Here is a 21,165-nt window from a genome sequence, read left to right as displayed (position 1 = left end):
TAAGTTCTAATTTTGCAAAACCTCTTACTATTCAAAAATGTGTTTTAAAACCAGTTCACTATTAACTACATTGGGTTAATTTTTAAAAAAGAAATAAAATGAACATTCTGTATAATTGCAATACATTTTTTTTTTTTTTAAATATTACATTTATATGCTTATTTAAGTTGGTCTATATTTTGTTCACAGTGGCAGTAGCTCATCTCATGTTTCAAGCATTTCTGCAAAAGTTACTTTCCATCTCTCATTTCACTTCAAACTTGGTGAGAGAATAAACCTGTTTCATTTTCACATTTATTTCTGATTTTCAAAGATTTAGTCAAACCTTTTTTAGCAGTTGGTTGTATTGAAAAAGATGTCTGCTTATGATCTTTTTCTGCCTCTAAATTGGTCCTTAATCCAATTCCACCCTAAAACAAATATGGTTTTCTGCCTCTTTATAGACCTTAGTCAGGGTAGAGCCATGTCAAATTTCTGACAGGAATGAAAACGTACTGGGTTACGTACGTAACCTCGGTTCCCTGAGATACGGGAACGAGTACTGCGTATGGGGAAAAGCTCCTTTTTCCTCCTCGCTGAAGCCTTTTTCAATAGCGCAGTGTAACTGCACGTCTATTGGCTCAAAGGAATGAAACTCTTTGAACCAATGACGGCGCGGCGTAGTCGCGTGAGCCTATGGTGAAACAGCGCGCCAACAAGCCCGCCAAAACGTGCGTGGCTTATGGCTATATAAGCCGGCGTTTCGCCATGGGATTCAGTTAAACTCGACTGAAGCGACAACACTGAGCCACAGTGTCGGGGCACGGCATAAAACGCAGTACTCGTTCCCGTATCTCAGGGAACCGAGGTTACGTACGTAACCGAGTACGTTCCCTTTCGATACTCTCACTCATACTGCGTATGGGGAACGAATACAATCACGCCGTGCCACGACAGGGAACGACAAAACATATCATGGGCGCGAGGGGGGCCCAGAGGATACGTGAGGGGCCAAGGCCGTCGAACCCTAGGTACAGGAGCAGGGAAACCACTGAGGATGCGTGACGACGGGGCTCGAAGAGGCCGTCGTATCACACCGAGAGGACCCGAGCATGTAAGGTCGGGATGTCCAAGTTGTAAAACCTGACAAAAGTGGACGGCGAGGACCAGCCGGCCGCGTCACAGATGTCTTTGAGAGAAACACCACTAGACCACGCCCAGGATGAGGCCATGCCTCTAGTGGAATGGGCTCTTACTCTTATGGGGCAGTCCAGGCCCATAGAGGAGTAGCATAGAGCAATCGCGTCGACTATCCAATGCGAGAGGCGTTGCTTTGAGACCGGAGACCCCTTGGTGCGGCCTCCAAAGCAGACGAAGAGCTGGTCCGATTGCCTGAACGGTTCAGAACACTCAATATAAACTCTCAATGCCCTAACGGGGCAGAGCAATTGCACCTCTCGCTCATCCAGAGAAGGAGGTAGCGCCGAGAGGGAAATGACCTGTGCTCTGAACGGGGTCGAGAGCACCTTGGGGACATAGCCATGTCTGGGTTTCAGAACGACCTTAGAGTCGTTGGGCCCGAATTCAAGGCATGCAGGCCTGCAGGTCGCTGACGCGCTTAACCGATGCCAGTGCGAGTAGCAGAGCGGTTTTGAGCGCTAAGGGCCGGAGATCAGCTGACCGTAGCAGCTCAAAGGGTGGGTCCTTGAGGGCTGCAAGGACAGTGGAGAGGTCCCAAGAGGGAACGGTAAGTGGTCTAGGGGGGTTAAGACGCCTAGCACCTCTTAGGAAATGGACAATGAGGCCGTTTCTTCCCACCGTCTGGCCAGCGATAGGGGCGTGGAACGCTCCAATGGCTGCAACGTAGACCTTGAGCGTGGAAGGGGTGAGACCACTGTCCAGCCGTTCTTGGAGGAAAGACAATATCTGAGATATGTCACTCTCCACAGGGTCGACGCTGCGCGTTGAGCACCAGTCCACGAAGACTGACCATTTTTGAGCATAGAGACACCTGGTGGATGGAGCTCTAGCTTGAGAAATGGTGTGCAGAATGTTCCCGGGGAGATCTATCGGCTCCCATCGAGGGACCACAGGTGCAGAGCCCACAGCTTGGGCTGGGGGTGCCAGATCGTCCTTTTCGCCTGAGAGAGGAGGTCTCGTCTCAGGGGGATTGGCCATGGGGCTCTTGTGGAGAGCCTGAACAGCTCCGAGGACCAGATTTGGGTCCTCCAGAGTGGGGCCACCAAGAGGACTCTGTGTTTGTCTTCCCTGATCCGTCTGATGACGCAAGGAATCATCGCGATCGGGGGAAAGGCATATAGGAGGAGCCTGGGCCATTCGTGGGCCAGCGCATCCTTTTCCTTTGAAAAGAAGGTTGGGCAGTGAGAAGTGTCTTCTGAGGCGAAGAGGTCTACCTCCGCCTTCCCGAAGATTTCCCATATTTTCTGAACCGTCTGGGGATGGAGCATCCACTCGTCCGAGGGGACATTGCTCCGAGACAGCATGTCTGCCCCCAAGTTCGATTTTCCAGGTATGTGGGTTGCTCTGAGCGACCGTAGCCTGGGCGCTGCCCATTCGAGGAGGCGCTTTGTCAGGGCACAAAGGCGGCTGGACGATAGGCCTCCCTGGTGGTTTATATATGACACGACCGTCATACTGTCCGATTGGACCAGGACGTGGTGTCCTTTCAGGAACTTCTGGAACGCGGCCAGGGCGTATTCTACTGCCAGCATCTCAAGGCAGTTGATGTGCAGATGGCTCTGCTCGCGGTTCCACGAGCCGAAGGCCGGTCTGCCCTCGAAAACGGGTCCCCAACCCGTGTTGGAGGCGTCCGTCGATAGCACCTTCCTTCTTGACACCGCCTGAAGGGGAACTCCACGCTTGAACCAGCTGGGGTCTGTCCAAGGTCTCAGAGCTGTGACACAGGCCTGAATGACCCTGACTAAGAAGCGGCCATGCCGCCAAGCATGCAGTGGAACCCTGAGTTTCAGCCAGTATTGTAGAGGCCGCATTTGGAGGAGGCCGAGCTGCAGTACCGGGGAGGCGGAAGCCATCAGTCCCAGTATCCTCTTTTAGAGCGGTATAGACCGCGGAAGAAGCTCTTAGCAGCGGCGGTAGAATCCGCTTGAAGGCGCTTTTAAAGATCGCCGGATGGCAGCAGGAGACTCGCTGAGAGCGAAACCGGAAGCTCGCGGCGGGCGGTCGAGAGCGGCGCTCTGGGCGGCAGTCTGCAGCGGCGCCGGGGGGAGCTGGCGGCGGTCTTCAACTGTCCTCTGCGAAGCCTCTTCTATGGTGGAGAGAGAGCTCGTTCCAGCGGCGAAGGCGATCAGCAGGAATCCAGCGAAGCGTAGTCGTCGCTGAAGGAGAGAGAACTGAATCCCATGGCGAAACGCCGGCTTATATCGCCATAAGCCACGCCCATTTTGGCGGGCTTGTTGGCTGTACGACTACGCCGCACCGTCATTGGTTCAAAGAGTTTCATTCCTTTGAGCCAATAGACGTGCAGTTACACTGCGCTATTGAAAAAGGCTTCAGCGAGGAGGAAAAAGGAGCTTTTCCCCATACGCAGTATAAGTGAGAGTATCGAAAGGGAACAATAGGTTACTGTCGTAACCCTGGTTCTCTGAAACATTGAGTGGAGAGATCCACCTATGGGAAGGGCATCCATACCTGACCTCTGCAGAAGCATCCAATTGCACCAAGTCTGGCTAGACAGAGAGAAGTGTGCAGCCAATGCCAGGTAAGGCCCCATCCCCTTACTTGAGAGCATATATGGGCTGCACACACCTCTATCCTCCAGTAAGTATATTCGTTTCTCATGCGGCAAGCAGGGCAAAGCTGGTGGATCTCTCCACTCAATGTTTCAGAGAACCGGGGTTATGACAATAACCTATTGTTCTCTTTAATCATCTCGTGTTCTATGGTTCTATGATTCAGGTTATGCTTAAGAAAAACCTTATCTCCTCTAAGAGAGAATTTAGTGCACGAGGAATGAACCAAGAATACATGGAGCTCACTGACACATTTAGCTGAAGCCAAGGCCAAGAGCAAAGCTGTCTTGAAGGACAGAAGCTTTAGGGAAATACTTCAGAAAGAGCCTCCAACACCATGTGAGAGGTCCCATTCAGGAACAGTTCTCCTGATGACTGGCAAAGAACGACAGGCAGCTTTCATAAATCTGTGGATTAGAGGATGCTGCCTGATTGTTGAGCTCTCAATAATTTACATAAAACACTCCTAAAAGTGATAAAAAAGTGATAGTATATATATATTATATACCCAAATAAAAAGTCTCCCCATGCCCATTTACAGTGGTATAAACACAAAAAAAACTTTGAAAATACATAAAACTTTGCTGAAAGTTATATATATTATAGTATATTTTGTCTGTGCTATAATAAACAAACAAACAAACAAACAAAAAAAAAAAAAGAGTTTTTTTTATGATTTTGATCAGTTTTATTCTTTCAGGAGACACAAGACTCTATTACAATCTAGAACATCCTCCAGATTTGTATAATTCCTTATATGTGCATCATTTTTTGTCACCTGTGTTGAGCATCACCCGTCTGCCTCCTGGAGATGTGATGCCAGCTGTGCCAGCTGCTGCTGCAGCTCACTAATCTTCAATATAAATTACTGTTTATACACACAGTTTTTGCACTGTAATAATACCAATTTCTCAATATCAAAACGTAGATTTACTGAAAATGCAATTCTATTCAAGTTTGCATACTTGCTGTGCCATATCCTAAAAACATATAGTTTTGACTTTTTTTTTTTTTTTTGGTCAAATAATAGTTAATCATATTGGTTGCTGTGCTTTCACATTTTAATATAATAATAATTCTATCAAAGATGAATATAAGCATTGTAAATGCAGTAATACAGTTTATACATACCAAACGCGCGGTCCTGTCCTCTCGTGCGTCACAATAATCACTTTAGTTTCGTAGGGCAGGGATTCCCAAACCTTTTTGTTAGCCAAATTCTATTGAACTAAAATATTTACTATTAAGTCCTATTAATAATAATATCTACTATTAATATTAATTCCCCCTGAGATTAATAAAGTTAGTATTTCAATAACTAAACAACACACTTTCATGTTCACTGTTATCTGATGTTGGTTAAAGTGACGTGCATGTAAACAAATTAAATATGTCATCTTTTTTAGTGTTTTATTTGGATTGTTTTTACAGTTGTATGCTTTTCGTCAACTCTAACTGTAATAGCAATAATCTTCGTTGTTCTCGGGCAAAGAATTGACTCGGGTCTTCGTTCAGATTTCAATAGTTTACTGAATGTTCTTGTACAATAAACAGAAATAAAATAAACTCCGGTCAAAAAACTGTGTAGCTCCGTCTTTCTTTCTTTCTCACAAAGGGGCGCCAAAAACAAAGGGCGCCAAGGCAGTCCAATAATAAAACGGAGCAAACCATTACATAATAAACATGGGGGTGTTTAACGAATATACATATATGTCCAAACACATAAAAATGTATCCTATTCATGCATTTCTAACTTTAATATCAAATTGAATTATTCAAATAATGGCTCTTATACTAACAATGCAAAATTAAGTGAATGTCTGGTGTCTGAGATTTTTAAAACAGGGTCTTGGCACTCAATGAGAACAGCCTCCATGTCTGTCCAGATCACACACTGCCAGAGTGACTTCAGCACTCACATCCAGTCTGAAACATCCAGTGCCCAAGGAAGTCGACCGGAAGTTGAAGTCGGCCGCGTGCCGCCATCTTGTAGCAGAACTTCACTTGCGTTAGCATCCCATTGACTCCCATTCATTTTGGCGTCACTTTGACAGCGAATAACTTTACATCTGAGGCGTTTAAAGACTCATTTGTCCATTATTTATTTCTAAATATACACGACAATGTATAAAGGGCTCCATTACCTTCTATGTTACATTATGGTCCCGTAGAAACAGTTTTTGTAAAAATAGGCTAACGATTGCGTCATAACCACTCGACTCTCTGTCGCACAGTAGAGAAATTACCGTACAGACAGGAGGAGAAGCTCGCAGGCAATAGTATGCATTAACTTAATATGGCGTACTGGCGTTACATTTTAAAATACTATACAAAATAATTAATCAGAATACTTACTCCTGCTCACTCACGCCAAAGAACTCCCCGCTCAAGCTCGCCGTCTCTGCAAGATTAACGATGGCAGTTTGCACGCACAGCTACTAGAAGATTTACATCTGTCAGACAGGTTGCTGACGTCATCAAGCTTAGTTTGAGTCTGCGCATCAGAAACGAAAGTGCTAAAAATCGCTAAAAATGGGCTTCACTTGTCTCAATTGAGTTCCAATGGGGTCGCTGTGTCCATTTCTTTTACTGTCTATGGAAACATCAGATGATGATATGCATCACAAAAGCAAAATTGAGCTTCTGAAAAACAACAGAATAATATTCTTGAGGTAACTGCTGGCCTATATAAGAAAGACTGGGCCATCAGAACAATGCTTTAAAGGTTTATGCACTGTATTATATAATAAAGTACAAATTGCAAAGTTTATGATGACTGCAAGATTAATAAAACATTCTCCTCAGGTATGTAGTTAACAGAAACACTGGCTATATACGAAATAAACAAGAAATTAAGGATGACTGACAACAGGCTAGCTTATAAATATTTTAATAGGGCACAAATAATAAACTGTGCTATCCCAGATTAGAATAGGTTATTCGCCATTGTTTGCTCTGCTGCGTCCTTACCAAAATCCGAATGTCTGTAATCAATCAGGCAAAAACAGCACAGACGATTTATCATATTACACAATATATTCATTGTTTTAAAAATGTCATCTGTTGCAGTTAATGCTTATCATTGAATCTTCATTGCGGTTTCGAATAGGCTAGGCTATTCACGTGTACTCCACCCACTGGAACAATTTTCCCAGAAACCGAATATTGCACAACACAGGTGTGGATGCCCTTCCATAGATGGATCTCGAACACGAGATGATGAAATAGAACGCTGGTTACAGATGTAACTGTGACTAAGTGGAAGACCGCCAGAGGCTGCTGTCCTATCAATGTAAGTCCTCAAGGACCTAACTGGACATAGCTCCAACCGTATGTCATCTTGATCTGATGGCAGTGCAGCCAACACGATAGGTGTGTTCATAAAATGTGGAGACAATATCTTGGGTAGAAATGCTGGATTAGGCCACAATGAGACACTACTAATGTCAGCACTCCAGCACAAAGAGGGGACACTCACAGATAATGCATGGACTTCGCTCACACGCTTTGCTGTTGTAATTGCCAAAAGAAATGCAGTCTTGAATGATAGCCACTTAATGACTGACTCCAAAATTGGCTCGAATGGGGGCTGACACAGGGAACTAAGCACCATACTCAAATCCCATGCCGGACTCCTGTCTGCCCGTGGAGGACAAAGACGATTAGCCCCTTTCAAGAAGGCAACAATTAGCTGGTCAGATCCAAGTGAAGCAGCAGCAAACTCGGACCGGTGAGCTGACAAAGCTGCCACATACACCTTAAGTGTAGATGCAGAACGTCCAAGCTCCAAAAGATGTTGCAAGAAATGTAAAATGCATCCCACCGAGCACTGTAATGGGTTGATGTCATGGCTAGAACACCAATTCGAATACCTTCCATTTAGAAGAATACAACTTGCGCGTAGACGCATTCAAAACAGTGTCCCTGGCCCTCTGTGAACACTCCAAGAGAGGCCCTGGTGGGCCCACACCCACAGTTTCAACCGTGCTGGGTGTGGGTGCCAAACTCTCCCTCCTAACTGACTCAATAGATCCGGTCTGTTCGGCAGACGACAAGGAGGCCCTACTAATAACGAAAGAAGTGTCTGAAACCACGGCCTTGCAGGCCAATGAGGAGCCACTAACAGTAGACGGTGCCCGCAGTCGCGCACCCGACACAGAGTCTTCCAAATCAGTGGTAACGGGGGGAAAGCATAAAGCATCACGTCTGGCCAGTCGTGGGCTAACGCATCCAGACCCAGAGACCCTGGTTCATCCATCAGGGAAAACCAACGAGGACAATGAGATGTGAGACTGTCTGCAAACACATCCACCACTGCGGTCCCATATGTTCTCCATATCATCTGCACGGCATCTGAATGTAGACTCCAATCTCCCTGCGACACCCTGCCACGAGAGAGAGCATCTGCAGCATGATTGAGTCGACCTGGTAGGTATGCTGCCCGGATGGAAAGCAGATTGGTCTGCGCCCAAACGAGTAGATTGTGAGCTACCTGAAGCGTACTCTGTGACCTCGTGCCTCCCTGATGATTGATATAAAAAATGGCCACTTTGTTGTCCGTGCGCACCAAGACATGCTTTCCCCTGAGAACAGTCTGAAAATGCAAAAGGGTAAGGAACACCGCTGTCAGTTCCAAAACATTTATGTGTACTGTATGCACAGCCCCTCTCCAGGTGCCATTCACTCCCCTCCTGCGCCAAACTCCCCCCCAGCCGAGAAGACTGGCATCTGTCCTTATGACTTCCCAGCGAGCAGGTGGAGGTCCTAATGGAAATCCTGTGAGGAGAAACTGCTGTGACCACGGTGCTAGAGCTTGCATGCAGCGATGTGTGACTTTGATCTTTGTGTATCTGTCTTGTATCAGACACAGTCGTTTTTGGATGAGCCAGCGCTGGAATGGCCTGAGCCACAATAACCCAAGTGGTACTATTGCTGTTGCTGCTGTGAGCCTCCCCAAGAGTCTCAAGAGAACCACATAACGCCGAGTGTGACCCACCCGAAGCCTCTTTATATCTTTCAGAATCGACCCTATTCTCTCTAGAGTCGGGCAAGCTGACATTGTAAGAGAGTTTAGGGTAAGGCCTATGTAACTGGTTGACTGTGTCGGAACAAGCTTGCATTTGTCCCAGTGCACAGTGATCCCCAAAGCTGTGACGTGTTCCAGCAGGTGACGAGCTTGATGTATTACTTGCTGGGGTGATGCTGCACAGACAAGCCAGTCGTCCAGGTATGGTAACACCCTCATGCCAGTCCTCTGGAGTGGTTCCAGTGCTGCCTGGATGAACTTTGAAAAAACTCTTGGTGCCAAAGCCAGGCCAAATGGAAGAACCCTGAACTGAAATATTTGACCCCCTATGGCAAATCGAAGGAACCGCCTGTGCTCTGGTGCAGTCGGAACATGAAAACAGGCGTCCTTCAAGTCTTTTGTCATGAACCAATCTTGCGGCATGATGGCCTGCAACACATCTGTTGTGCACAACATTCGGAACGGCAAGAACTTGAGAAATCGATTTAAGTTTCTTAAATCCAAAATGGGGCGAAACCCGCCGTCTTTCTTTGTGACCAGAAAATAAATGGAAAAAAATCCCCCAGGATGAACTTGGGGGTCGACATGTTTTATGGCACCTTTGCGCAACAACACTTGAACTTTGTGCGCAAGTGCCTGTGCCTGACGTGGATCGTGAACTATTGTTTGTCTCACGCCGGTATGAACAGGAGGTTGACAGTGAAACTATATACGGTACCCTCTTGAAAGGGTTGTCAACAGCCATTGATTTGTTATTATTGATCTCCAATGATTCAATTGACTTTCCGTGAAACAGCCCACTGTCGACATGTTGCGTCAACGCTCCCGCAAACGATTTCCTGTAGAGGTTGGGGACCTGGGGGGCGGATGTGAGACTGATGACCATGTGGTTGAGTCCCGCCACGATGGGGAGGTGGAGGAGGTGGTGTAGTAGTCTGAGAAATACGATGGTTGAAATGTTGAGATGATCTATAGTTGGGTCTTACACCAACACTGTGAAAACGAACACCAGAGGCTGCTAGAGGAGGCCTGGGACCTGGGGCAGTCCTCACATGACGGGAGCGAGTTTCAGACACTGACACACACCGATCCAAAGCTTCCTGTGCAGCCGGTCCAAATATTCGACCAGGTACCAACGGCAATCTCTGCAAATTGTTCCTACATACCTCCGGCAAAGAGGACTGGGCCAACCAAACCTGCGATCAAGCCTGTACAAGAGAACCTAAGGCTGTTCCACAGTGATTGGTAATAACACCCATGGTCTGCAATGTAAGTTCAGTTAAGTCTGTCACTAATGGGTCGGACGAAGTTTCTCTCAGAGAGGAGTGTAGAGTCACAAGCATGTGCGCCAAGGAATTAGAAACATGGCCAAGGCTCTCTGTAGCATTGTATGCACGAGACAGTAACTCATCAGTGCGCCTACACTCAACACTGGGGCAGCGTACATTCTCACGAAGCGCCTCATCAGGAGATACAATAAGCGCTGCCACACTAGATGTATGTTACCAAGTCCTACTGTCTCTGGGTCATGCATTACAGCCAGTGTGCGGGCTACCTGATCTGGACGTGTCGCCTTCGTTGAATTTTGCAATGCAGACACCAATACAGATGTAAAGTCATTGCACTGAGGCACTGTAAATGATGTTCAACAAAAACAAGTACTAAGTATATTAGCTTCTTGTGCGGCAAACATGGGAAAGCTGGTGGATCTCTACACTCAATGTTTCAGAAAACCGGGGTTAGGACAGTAACCCATTGTTCTCTTTAATCATCTTGTGTTTGAGATCCACCTACGGGATAGCCATGGACAGCTCCCATCGATTCACATGCCACAGCTATAGCTTTCACAAGCCAATGTGAGATGCATTGCTTCGATATGGGACTCGCCTTGTGAGGGGGTGACCATGAAATAAAGAGCAGGTCGCTCATCTGGAAAGCACTGGTCTGTAATGCACGGACAGGACACAGAGCATTCAGCCTCAGCCATTGAGCTCTCAATAATTTACATAAAACTCTCCTAAACGTGATAAAAAAAATGATAGTATATATTATATACCCCAATAAAAAGTCTCCCCATACCCATTTACAGTGGTATAAATACAAAAAAAACATTGAAAATACATAGAACTTTGCTGAAAGTGATATATATTATAGTATATTTTGTCTGTGCTATAATAAACAAACAAACAAAAAAGGAGTTTTATTCTTTCAGGAGACACAAGACTCTATTACAATCTAGAACATCCTCCAGATTTGTATAATTCCTTATATGTGCATCATTTTTTGTCACCTGTGTTAAGCATCACCCATCTGCCTCCTGGAGATGTGATGCCAGCTGTGCCAGCTGCTGCTGCAGCTCACTAATCTTCAACAGAAATTACTGTTTATACACACAGTTTTTGCACTGTAATAATACCAATTTCTCAATATCAAAACGTAGATTTACTGAAATTACAATTCTATTCAAGTTTGCATACTTGCAGACAGCTGTGCAGTGTGCAAGTAGCCTTGCCATATCCTAAAAACGTATAGTTTTGACTCTCTCTCTCTCTTTTTTTTTTTTTGTCAAATAATAGTTTATCATATTGGTTGCTGTGCTTTCACATTTTAAAATAATAATAATTCTATAATTCTAGATGAATATAAGCATTGTAAATGCAGTAATACAGTTTATACATACCAAACGCGCGATCCTGTCCTCTCGTCCAAACCTTTTTGTTAGCCAAATTCTATTGAACTAAAATATTTACTATTAAGTCCTATTAATAATAATATCTACTATTAATATTAATTCCCCCTGAGATTAATAAAGTTAGTATTTCAATAACTAAACAACACACTTTCATGTTCACTGTTCTCTGATGTTGGTTATGCATGTAAACAAATTAAATATGTCATCTTTTTTAGTGTTTTATTTGGATTGTTTTTACAGTTGTATGCTTTTCATCAACTCTAACAACGCAAAATTAAGTGAATGTCTGGTGTCTGAGATTATTAAAACAGGGTCTTGGCACTCAGTGAGAACAGCCTCCATGTCTGTCCAGATCACACACTGCCAGAGTGACTTCAGCACTCACATCCAGTCTGAAACATCAGATGATGATATGCATCACAAAAGCAAAATTGAGCTTCTGAAAAACAATAGAATAATATTCTTGAGGTAACTGCTGGCCTATATAAGAAAGACTGGGCCATCAGAACAATGCTTTAAAGGTTTATGCACTGTATTATATAATAAAGTACAAATGGCAAAGTTTATGATGACTGCAAGATTAATAAAACATTCTCCTCAGGTATGTAGTTAACAGAAACACTGGCTATATGCGAAATAAACAAGAAATTAATGATGACTGACAACAGGCTAGCTTATAAATATTTTAATAGGGCACAAATAATAAACTGTGCTATCCCAGATTAGAATAGGTTATTCGCTCATTGTTTGCTCTGCTGTGTCTTTACCTAAATCCGAATGTCTGTAATCAATCAGACAAAAACAGCACAGACGATTTAACATATCACTGATTCTTGAGAAGTGGGACAAAACAGGATGCAATATTGAAAAAAATAAACCTTATACTCAGGCAAATTAAACTACATTTATGTATCTTACATGTAATAAGCTACTGAGCTATGCTTTGATACAACCTCCCAACTTTTCTCTTTTTAATCAAAATGTGCTTTTTACCTTGCCATCACTTATATTGTGTCAACACCGTCAGACAACAAAAACACAAATTAATGTTCACTCACATTATGCAAGACCTATAAAAAGTATAGTAAACACTAATTTTTACCAAGGCTGACAGAGGCCACAAAAAAAATACTTTCAATATGTGTATTTATATTTATTATAAAGATTTTCATTTGTGTTTCTTTAAATTGGACTGTGAAATGTAACTTTAACTTTATCTTTAACAGAAACCAAGATGATTTTAACATTTCAAAACCCATTCTCATGTTAGCAGACAGATTACATTTTTACTGTTAGCAGACAGATTTACACTTTCTTCCTAAGTTGAATATGGAAGGTGGTCTGGCGGAAGCTAGATATTTTACTTCATAATGTGTTGAATATGAATATTTTTTTTTACACAAATGCATTGCTTAAAGTCAGAAGGACTTTATTAACCCCCCGGAGCTGTGTGGAGTACACTTATGATGGATGCACTTTTTTGAGTTTTAAACAGGTGGTTTCTGTGCACTGCCATTATAAAGCTTATTGGAGCAGCAGGGTAATAATTAAATTAAGCCTAACTTTGCTAGAAGTGATGACTAATCCACAAAAGCAATATACTGTATGCTGTCAGGTCACACTATTTTATATTTAATATACTTTAAAAATGACTTGAAAACCACAAAAATATGATGACTTCATGTTGAATGTCAACTCCGTCATTGGCCTGTCACCACCGTCAGACAGAAAATATGACGGTGTTGACACTGACGGTGTTGACATATTGGCATTTCTTTCATAAAACAAATGGAGTTCATGTAGTAGCCATTTTGTTTTCTCTGTTGATGCTATATGCTAATAGAACCTGCTTCAGGAGAAAAAAATAATCTAAAAATTTTGAATAATTTCCTCATGAATTGGAAGAGGGTGTTGACATATCATGGTTGTGACACAGGGAATATTAACATTAGTATTTAAAATATTCTAAAATTATAAAACTTACTAGAGCCTGTCTGACTGATGTACTCTGCAGAGGTGGAATGTGGCAAGGGGGTCCCTCAGAGTGACAGCTGCCCCTGATATTCCCTGATTTTATTACATTTTAATAAATGTCTGACGGTGTTGACAAAAAGTGGGGACGCAACTTTGAAATCTTATAAAACATGCATGTGTCATTGAAAAATAACATTGCTCTGACATGAGATATTATCAAGTGTTGCTTTTTATAAAACAAGCTTTTTCATCATTAAAAAAAAACATTTTTATCCATTTTATTGCATACACATTTTTGAACCCTTCTCTGTGGACACACTGTTTTAGATGTAGTGAGAAGACAATAAGTGTTATACATTTGATATAATAATGATAAAATTAAATTGAAGGGGATAATTGTGATAAATACTTTCTATTATTAATCCCTCATAACATTTAAAATAGAAAATATTTTTATTTTTAAACCTAATAGCAGTTACAATTGCTGGACATGTTTTGTCCCATCTCTCAAGAATCAGTGATATTACACAATATATTCATTGTTTTGAAAATGTCATCTGTTGCAGTTAATGCTTATCACCATCATGATTCATAAAAAGGCAATTCACGTGTACTACTCCACCCACTGGAACAATTTTTCACAGAAACCGAATATTGCACAAAACGGATGCCCTTCCCATAGGTGAATCTCGAACACGAGATGATGAAAGAGAACTTTCAAACCAGAGCCATAGAGAGAGTCAAATATATATAGGCCTATGGCTCTATATGGCTCTGCTTCAAACATGGCGGATAAGAAGAGATCCATTCACTGTAAGTTTTATTTATTTTACCCACAACATCTCATCTGCATTGCTTTCTCTTGCCGTTACAGTAATGTATTTACGTAGCCTATATAAAACTAGCATGTTATATATATTTTACACAGCGAAATAGCATTTGAGGACTGAAATAACAGAATTGACAGTCAAATGGCGCAGTGAATGTAATAGCACGAGTAATATTTTTAAATGTTGCTAAAGAATTGGACGCTACGTTAAATTACAAATCCGTTTATAGGGGAGAGTGGGGACGGTTCCAACACTTTTTGCATTTCCTTCAGTTTCTGAACAGAACAATAATAGAACAAAGACCATAAAACGTTTTAAGTTTTATTTTGGCCGATCTTTATTCCGTACTTGCACACAAACTGCTTTGCAATCATTTCCCAAAATGTCATCTGTGTGGGAAAATTAGGATTACGAAGTCTGTAACAGGACGTTAAAGGGTTAGTTCACCCAAAAATGAAAATAATGTCATTTATTACACACCCTTATGTCGTTCCAGACCCGTAAGACCTTCATTCATCTTCAGAACACAAATTAAGATATTTTTGATGAAATCCGATGGCTCAGTGAGGCCTCTATTGAGAGCAAAGCCATTCAAGGTCCATAAAGGTACTAAATACATATTTGAAACAGTTCATGAGATGTTCAAAAAGAATACTTTTTGTGCGGCAAAAAAAACAACAAAATAATGACTTTAACAATATCTATATGGGCCGATTTAAAAAAAACTGCTTCATGAAGCTTCTGAGCTTTATGAATCTTTTGTTTCGAATTAGTGATTCGGATCTCCTATCAAATGGCTAAACTGCTGAAATCACGTGACTTTGGCACTCGGATCCACTGATTCGATTCGTAAAGCTCTGAAGCAGTGTTTTGAAATCAGCCCATTACTATATTGCTGAAAAGTCGTTATTTTGATTTGTTTTGGTGCACAAAAAGTGTTCTTTTCACTTTATAATATTAAAATAAGATTAAGATAAACCAGTGAACTCACATGAACTGTTTCAAATATGATTTTAGTACCTTTATCTAGAGGCCTCACTGAGCCATCAGATTTCATCAACTATATCTTGTGTTCTGAAGATGAACGAAGGTCTTACGGGTGTAAACGACATGAGGGTGAGTGATTAATGACAACATTTTAAATTATTGGGTGAACTAACCCTTTAACACAAGCCAGACGGGGAAACCTGAAGACGGACGCAAAGAGGAGAGCACAGACGCTGAAAAGCCTCCTGTTCGCGATATATGGGAAGAAAAATATGAATATTGAAATGGCGGTATGGGGTTAATATGAATGTATCTATGAAGGGAACTGTCTTCAGAAAAGTTCGACAGCATTTTCTTGACCTCTTACCTCTGTATAAAGTAGTGTTTATTAGCGCAGCGCTGCTTTGCGGCAAACAAGTAAACACTATATTGCTGTTGTTCTATCAGTGCCCCCTACAGTCAAAGAGTGAATTTGCATTTTCATTCATTTCGTCTGCTGTTTTTGTTTCGTACAGGTGTGTCTTATAGCATAATTATAGCATACTTTCACAAAACTAAAGACTATTCTGTTTTTGCTTTGTATCTTGAAATCTAATTTTAAATAGTTGTAATTTTAAAAAATAACTGATGCTACATGTGTGTTTGCATCATGATTAAAATGTAGTGCTTGTCTCTAATTTCAAATAGCTCCTTATACAGTACTGTGCAAAAGCCACCATCTCAGTCTCTTTATTAGAAATAACCAGAAAATACAGTAAGTTTTGTATGCAGTATTAAAAAACAGCTTTTATAGGCTAAAGTGGCAAGTATTTAGTGACCTCTCCTTACACTTGAACAATAGTAAAAAAAAAAAAAAATAAAAAAAAAGTTTCTTCTTTGAGACAATGGAAGGCAGGGAGACATGTGACAGGAGGTCACACTAAATACTGATTTTGCTTAAAGAAACATTTTTTTTTAAGGCCAGTTTGTCTGTTATAGAGCAAATAAACAACAAACACATTCATTTAATAGAAAACAGATAATGACTGAAAATCCTGAAGTGTTTCTTGTTAAAGGCACAGGAAAACAAAGCTGTAGCTTGATGACACTGAACAAATAAATTTGCTTTAAAAAAAAAAAAAAAGAAATCAGCGACCAGTATCGGCCAATTTGCTTGTGAAAAATCGGAATCAAAGCAGTTCTCCTTATTAAAGGGCTGCAACACATTTCCTGTGATGTTTTTAACACTAAACCTGTTACGCAATGCAATAGTATATTTGGCTATGTGTTTTATTCAAAGCGTGATCTCTCTCTTTCTGCCTCACATGTCACACCAGTTGGTGGCAGAACAGTTCCTGATTTTGGAAAGAAGTATCATGTCAAAGGTACATTTCTGCCTAATTACACAGAACATCCCAGTACAGTACACTTGTTTTTCAGTATGTCACATGTGCCTCTTTTCTGTAGGTGAGCTGAATTTGCCTTATTCTGGTGATTCGGATCCAGAACCGTTTGAAGTTTGGTACGACCTCGAGGGGAACAGAAGTCGCATTGACTATTATGATAGTAAGTGATCTTCTCATGATAAAGTCACATAGTGTTAAAATCTAAATATATTATGTACAGGTCCTTCTCAAAAAATTAGCATATTGTGATAAAGTTCATTATTTTCCATAATGTAATGATAAAAATTAAACTTTCATATATTTTAGATTCATTGCACACCAACTGAAATATTTCAGGTCTTTTATTGTTTTAATACTGATGATTTTGGCATACAGCTCATGAAAACCCAAAATTCCTATCTCAAAAAATTAGCATATTTCATCCGACCAATAAAAGAAAAGTGTTTTTAATACAAAAAAAGTCAACCTTCAAATAATTATGTTCAGTTATGCACTCAATACTTGGTCGGGAATCCTTTTGCAGAAATGACTGCTTCAATGTGGCGTGGCATGGAGGCAATCAGCCTGTGGCACTGCTGAGGTGTTATGGAGGCCCAGGATGCTTCGATAGCGGCCTTAAGCTCATCCAGAGTGTTGGGTCTTGCGTCTCTCAACTTTCTCTTCACAATATCCCACAGATTCTCTATGGGGTTCAGGTCAGGAGAGTTGGCAGGCCAATTGAGCACAGTAATACCATGGTCAGTAAACCATTTACCAGTGGTTTTGGCACTGTGAGCAGGTGCCAGGTCGTGCTGAAAAACGAAATCTTCATCTCCATAAAGCTTTTCAGCAGATGGAAGCATGAAGTGCTCCAAAATCTCCTGATAGCTAGCTGCATTGACCCTGCCCTTGATAAAACACAGTGGACCAACACCAGCAGCTGACATGGCACCCCAGACCATCACTGACTGTGGGTACTTGACACTGGACTTCAGGCATTTTGGCATTTCCTTCTCCCCAGTCTTCCTCCAGACTCTGGCACCTTGATTTCCGAATGACATGCAAAATTTGCTTTCATCCGAAAAAAGTACTTTGGACCACTGAGCAACAGTCCAGTGCTGCTTCTCTGTAGCCCAGGTCAGGCGCTTCTGCCGCTGTTTCTGGTTCAAAAGTGGCTTGACCTGGGGAATGCGGCACCTGTCCACCTGTCTGACTCAGTCCACTGCTTCCGCAGGTCCCCCAAGGTCTGGAATCGGTCCTTCTCCACAATCTTCCTCAGGGTCCGGTCACCTCTTCTCGTTGTGCAGCGTTTTTTGTCACACTTTTTCCTTCCCACAGACTTCCCACTGAGGTGCCTTGATACAGCACTCTGGGAACAGCCTATTCGTTCAGAAATTTCTTTCTGTGTCTTACCCTCTCGCTTGAGGGTGTCAATGATGGCCTTCTGGTCGGCAGTCTTACCCATGATTGCGGTTTTGAGTAATGAACCAGGCTGGGAGTTTTTAAAAGCCTCAGGAATCTTTTGCAGGTGTTTAGAGTTAATTAGTTGATTCAGATGATTAGGTTAATAGCTCGTTTAGAGAACCTTTTCATTATATGCTAATTTTTTGAGATAGGAATTTTGGGTTTTCATGAGCTGTATGCCAAAATCATCAGTATTAAAACAATAAAAGACCTGAAATATTTCAGTTGGTGTGCAATGAATCTAAAATATATGAAAGTTTAATTTTTATCATTACATTATGGAAAATAATGAACTTTATCACAATATGCTAATTTTTTGAGAAGGACCTGTATATAGTTTCTCTTCATTGCTGCTCTCTATACAGGTACAGTGCGCACTTTTCTGATTGGAAACGACTTGGATTATGGCGTCATTTACCAAGTCACACCAGTGCCAGTTAAAGAAATTAAATATTTCCTGCTTAAAGGAACAAAGGAGGATCCAATACGGCCACAGGCGGCACTGCCTGATCTGCAGGGCTTTGAAGTATGTACTACTTAAAGTGCTTTTTTTTATTTTCACCTTTATCTAGTGTGTAATGTTGCTGTTTGAGCATGTCACTCCAGCGGGAGTTTTATTCTCTATATCAGTGTCACTGTTTCTGAACTTCTGAAACGTGTGAATATGTGAATAAAATCATTGTTTTTGTCCAGTTTGAGAAGATGGAGGATTACGCAGGCGTTCAGTGTGAGGTCTGGAAGAAGGTCACACAGGCTGGTCATAAGAAGAACACATATCGTCTGTGGGTCAAACGTCCAGAGGGAAGTGATTCCCCAGCCGTCCCGTACCACTTTGAGATGGAGGGCTTCAACACTCTTTTGGGGTTATACAATGACAAATACATGATTGACTACAGTGACTTCAGCTCACAAACTGAATCGGACATTTTCACACCCCCTGGAGGTAACTGGAGAACACACATTCAGTGACACGCCTCTTTTACACTTACAGACCATCTGATCAAATGCTCACTGAGGTATTATGTGTTTAATTAGGAATGACCTATGAGGAGTTTCCGGATCCTCCTGAGGAGCATCAAATACTGGCCAATCCCCTTCAAGACTATGTCAGCACCTCCCCTGTTAGCCACGCCCACCGATTGTTCTGCCCCTTTAAGGAGAAGTTTGAGCGTCAGTATGAAAGTGAGAAAGAGCACGAGGAGCGCGAGAACAACTTCATACATACTCTTCGGTGAGAAAAAACAACAAACATTACATTGCAGAAGGAGTAAGTCTATGAATCTGTCTGATTTAAGATATTTTTAACATCCTCTTTCTCCTCAGGCATGTGCACTCTATAAACAGAGCCGGTCTTACATACAGCTGCAGAATCAATGACTTCTCCGATTGGTCAAAGGCAGAGAAGGCCAGGATGACAGGAGGTTTAATAATTCCAGATCAGATAATGGAAGATAACTAAAGGGGAAAAAATGGGAATTCACTGTTTAAACAAGTAGCTCAGCTCACTTATACTGTCCTCTGATGAGATTAGTGGCAATTTAATCTTTTTCTAAATCATTTTTTGAATAATTACATTTGGTTAAATTGAGTATCTGCATCTTCAAGCCATTTTGGCAACATGTATTATTTTCAGTTTATGGTTTGTAGCTGATCTGTTTATAAAGTGATCATGGTGACATTGGTTATCGAACCCCAGATGTATTGACAAGCTAATGATTAAAATACTGATTAAAACCATATGTTTTGTCTTTGATTAAATGTTCATAACATCAATACAGATAAAAAATGACTGTCACATTAATAAGTTCTAATTTTGCAAAACCTCTTTCTATTCAAAAATGTGTTTTAAAACCAGTTCACTATTAACTACATTGGGTTAATTAATTAAAAAAGAAATAAAATGAACATTCTGTATAATTGCAATACATAATTTTTTAAAAATATTACATTTATATGCTTATTTAAGTTGGTCTATATTTTGTTCACAGTGGCAGTAGCTCATCTCATGTTTCATGCATTTCTACAAAAGTTACTTTCCTTCTCTCATTTCACTTCAAACCTGTTTCATTTTCACATTTATTTCTGATTTTCAATTATTCGTTTAGTCAAAACCTTTTTTAGCAGTTGGTTGTATTGAAAAAGATGTCTGCTTATGATCTTTTTCTGCCTCTAAATTGGTCCTTAACAGGGACGTGCACAGGAATTTTGAGGGGCAGTTGCTCTGACCTAAAAAAAGGGCACTCCCTACCAACCCCCCCCCCAAAAAAAAAAAAACTCACGTGCTATACGAAGGACTGAGAATATCCGTGGTATAGACCTTATTTACCAGAGAAAGAAGCGCGCCGCCATCTTTATAAAATTGTCTTTGAACTTCCGTTTTGCGGTAGCTCTGTACATTTCTATGGCATCGCTGTCAAAGAATAATTAGTTGGTTAAGTGGATTTACTTGTTGTAGAGTTAATGAAAATTACCATGAGCATTGTTATGTTTAAAGCATATGTCTTAACAAAAGTCAGTAGATCGGGAAGATTTTAAAACGAGCAGTTCATTCATAAATGTAAGATCGCGCTGTAAATACAAACCGGAAGTCAAAAGGCAACGAGCGCAACGCTGAAAAGGGGCGGGGCTACATAAGGTCTATAAGCGGAATAATTGACTCCGCTTTGAGTCGTGACCGAATCACCACCTCAGGTGTGCATTATTTTTCTAACAATTCAACGGCCCGTCGTCAATTATTCCTTACTTGAATCACAGCTTAAATAGTGTTTTGACATCGACAACCCAAGTGCATTTTACCTCAAACTTGCGTCTAGTTAACTTTCTAAAGTAGCAATCCCTTCTCGGGTCGACATTAACACACTGACAAAATTATATTCAGAATTAAAAATATTTTTATTCCACTTTTTAATGTGTGATTGTGTAAAGGTTTTCACGAGATACCAACCTTTCGCGAACTTGCTTCCAACACTCGTTCTCATGGAGGCGCGGTGTGCACGGAGGGGAGGGGCTGTGCGCGCGCGAGTATGTGAGAGAGACGCGTGGCGTGAGTGAGAGATGCAGGGAAATTAATGCAGCTGAA

The 21,165-nt window shown here is 41.6% G+C and overlaps 1 protein-coding gene across 1 annotated transcript; it reads left to right on the top strand.

Moving 5' to 3' along the window:
- Positions 1–14,211: 14,211 nt before the first annotated feature.
- On the top strand, positions 14,212–19,570 carry LOC125275027 (counting factor associated protein D-like). The gene is made up of 7 exons (XM_048201641.1): positions 14,212–14,254; positions 16,575–16,622; positions 16,705–16,803; positions 18,452–18,612; positions 18,780–19,029; positions 19,122–19,317; positions 19,410–19,570. Exons 1-7 carry the CDS (start codon positions 14,227–14,229, stop codon positions 19,543–19,545), a joined length of 918 nt encoding a protein of 305 aa, XP_048057598.1. The 5' UTR covers positions 14,212–14,226; the 3' UTR covers positions 19,546–19,570.
- Positions 19,571–21,165: the final 1,595 nt, after the last annotated feature.

This window comes from Megalobrama amblycephala, linkage group LG9 (genome assembly GCF_018812025.1).
Source record: "Megalobrama amblycephala isolate DHTTF-2021 linkage group LG9, ASM1881202v1, whole genome shotgun sequence".
NCBI classification, from domain to species: domain Eukaryota; kingdom Metazoa; phylum Chordata; class Actinopteri; order Cypriniformes; family Xenocyprididae; genus Megalobrama; species Megalobrama amblycephala.
Note: the sequence above shows the minus strand (reverse complement) of the source record. Positions and strands in the feature narration are given on the sequence as shown.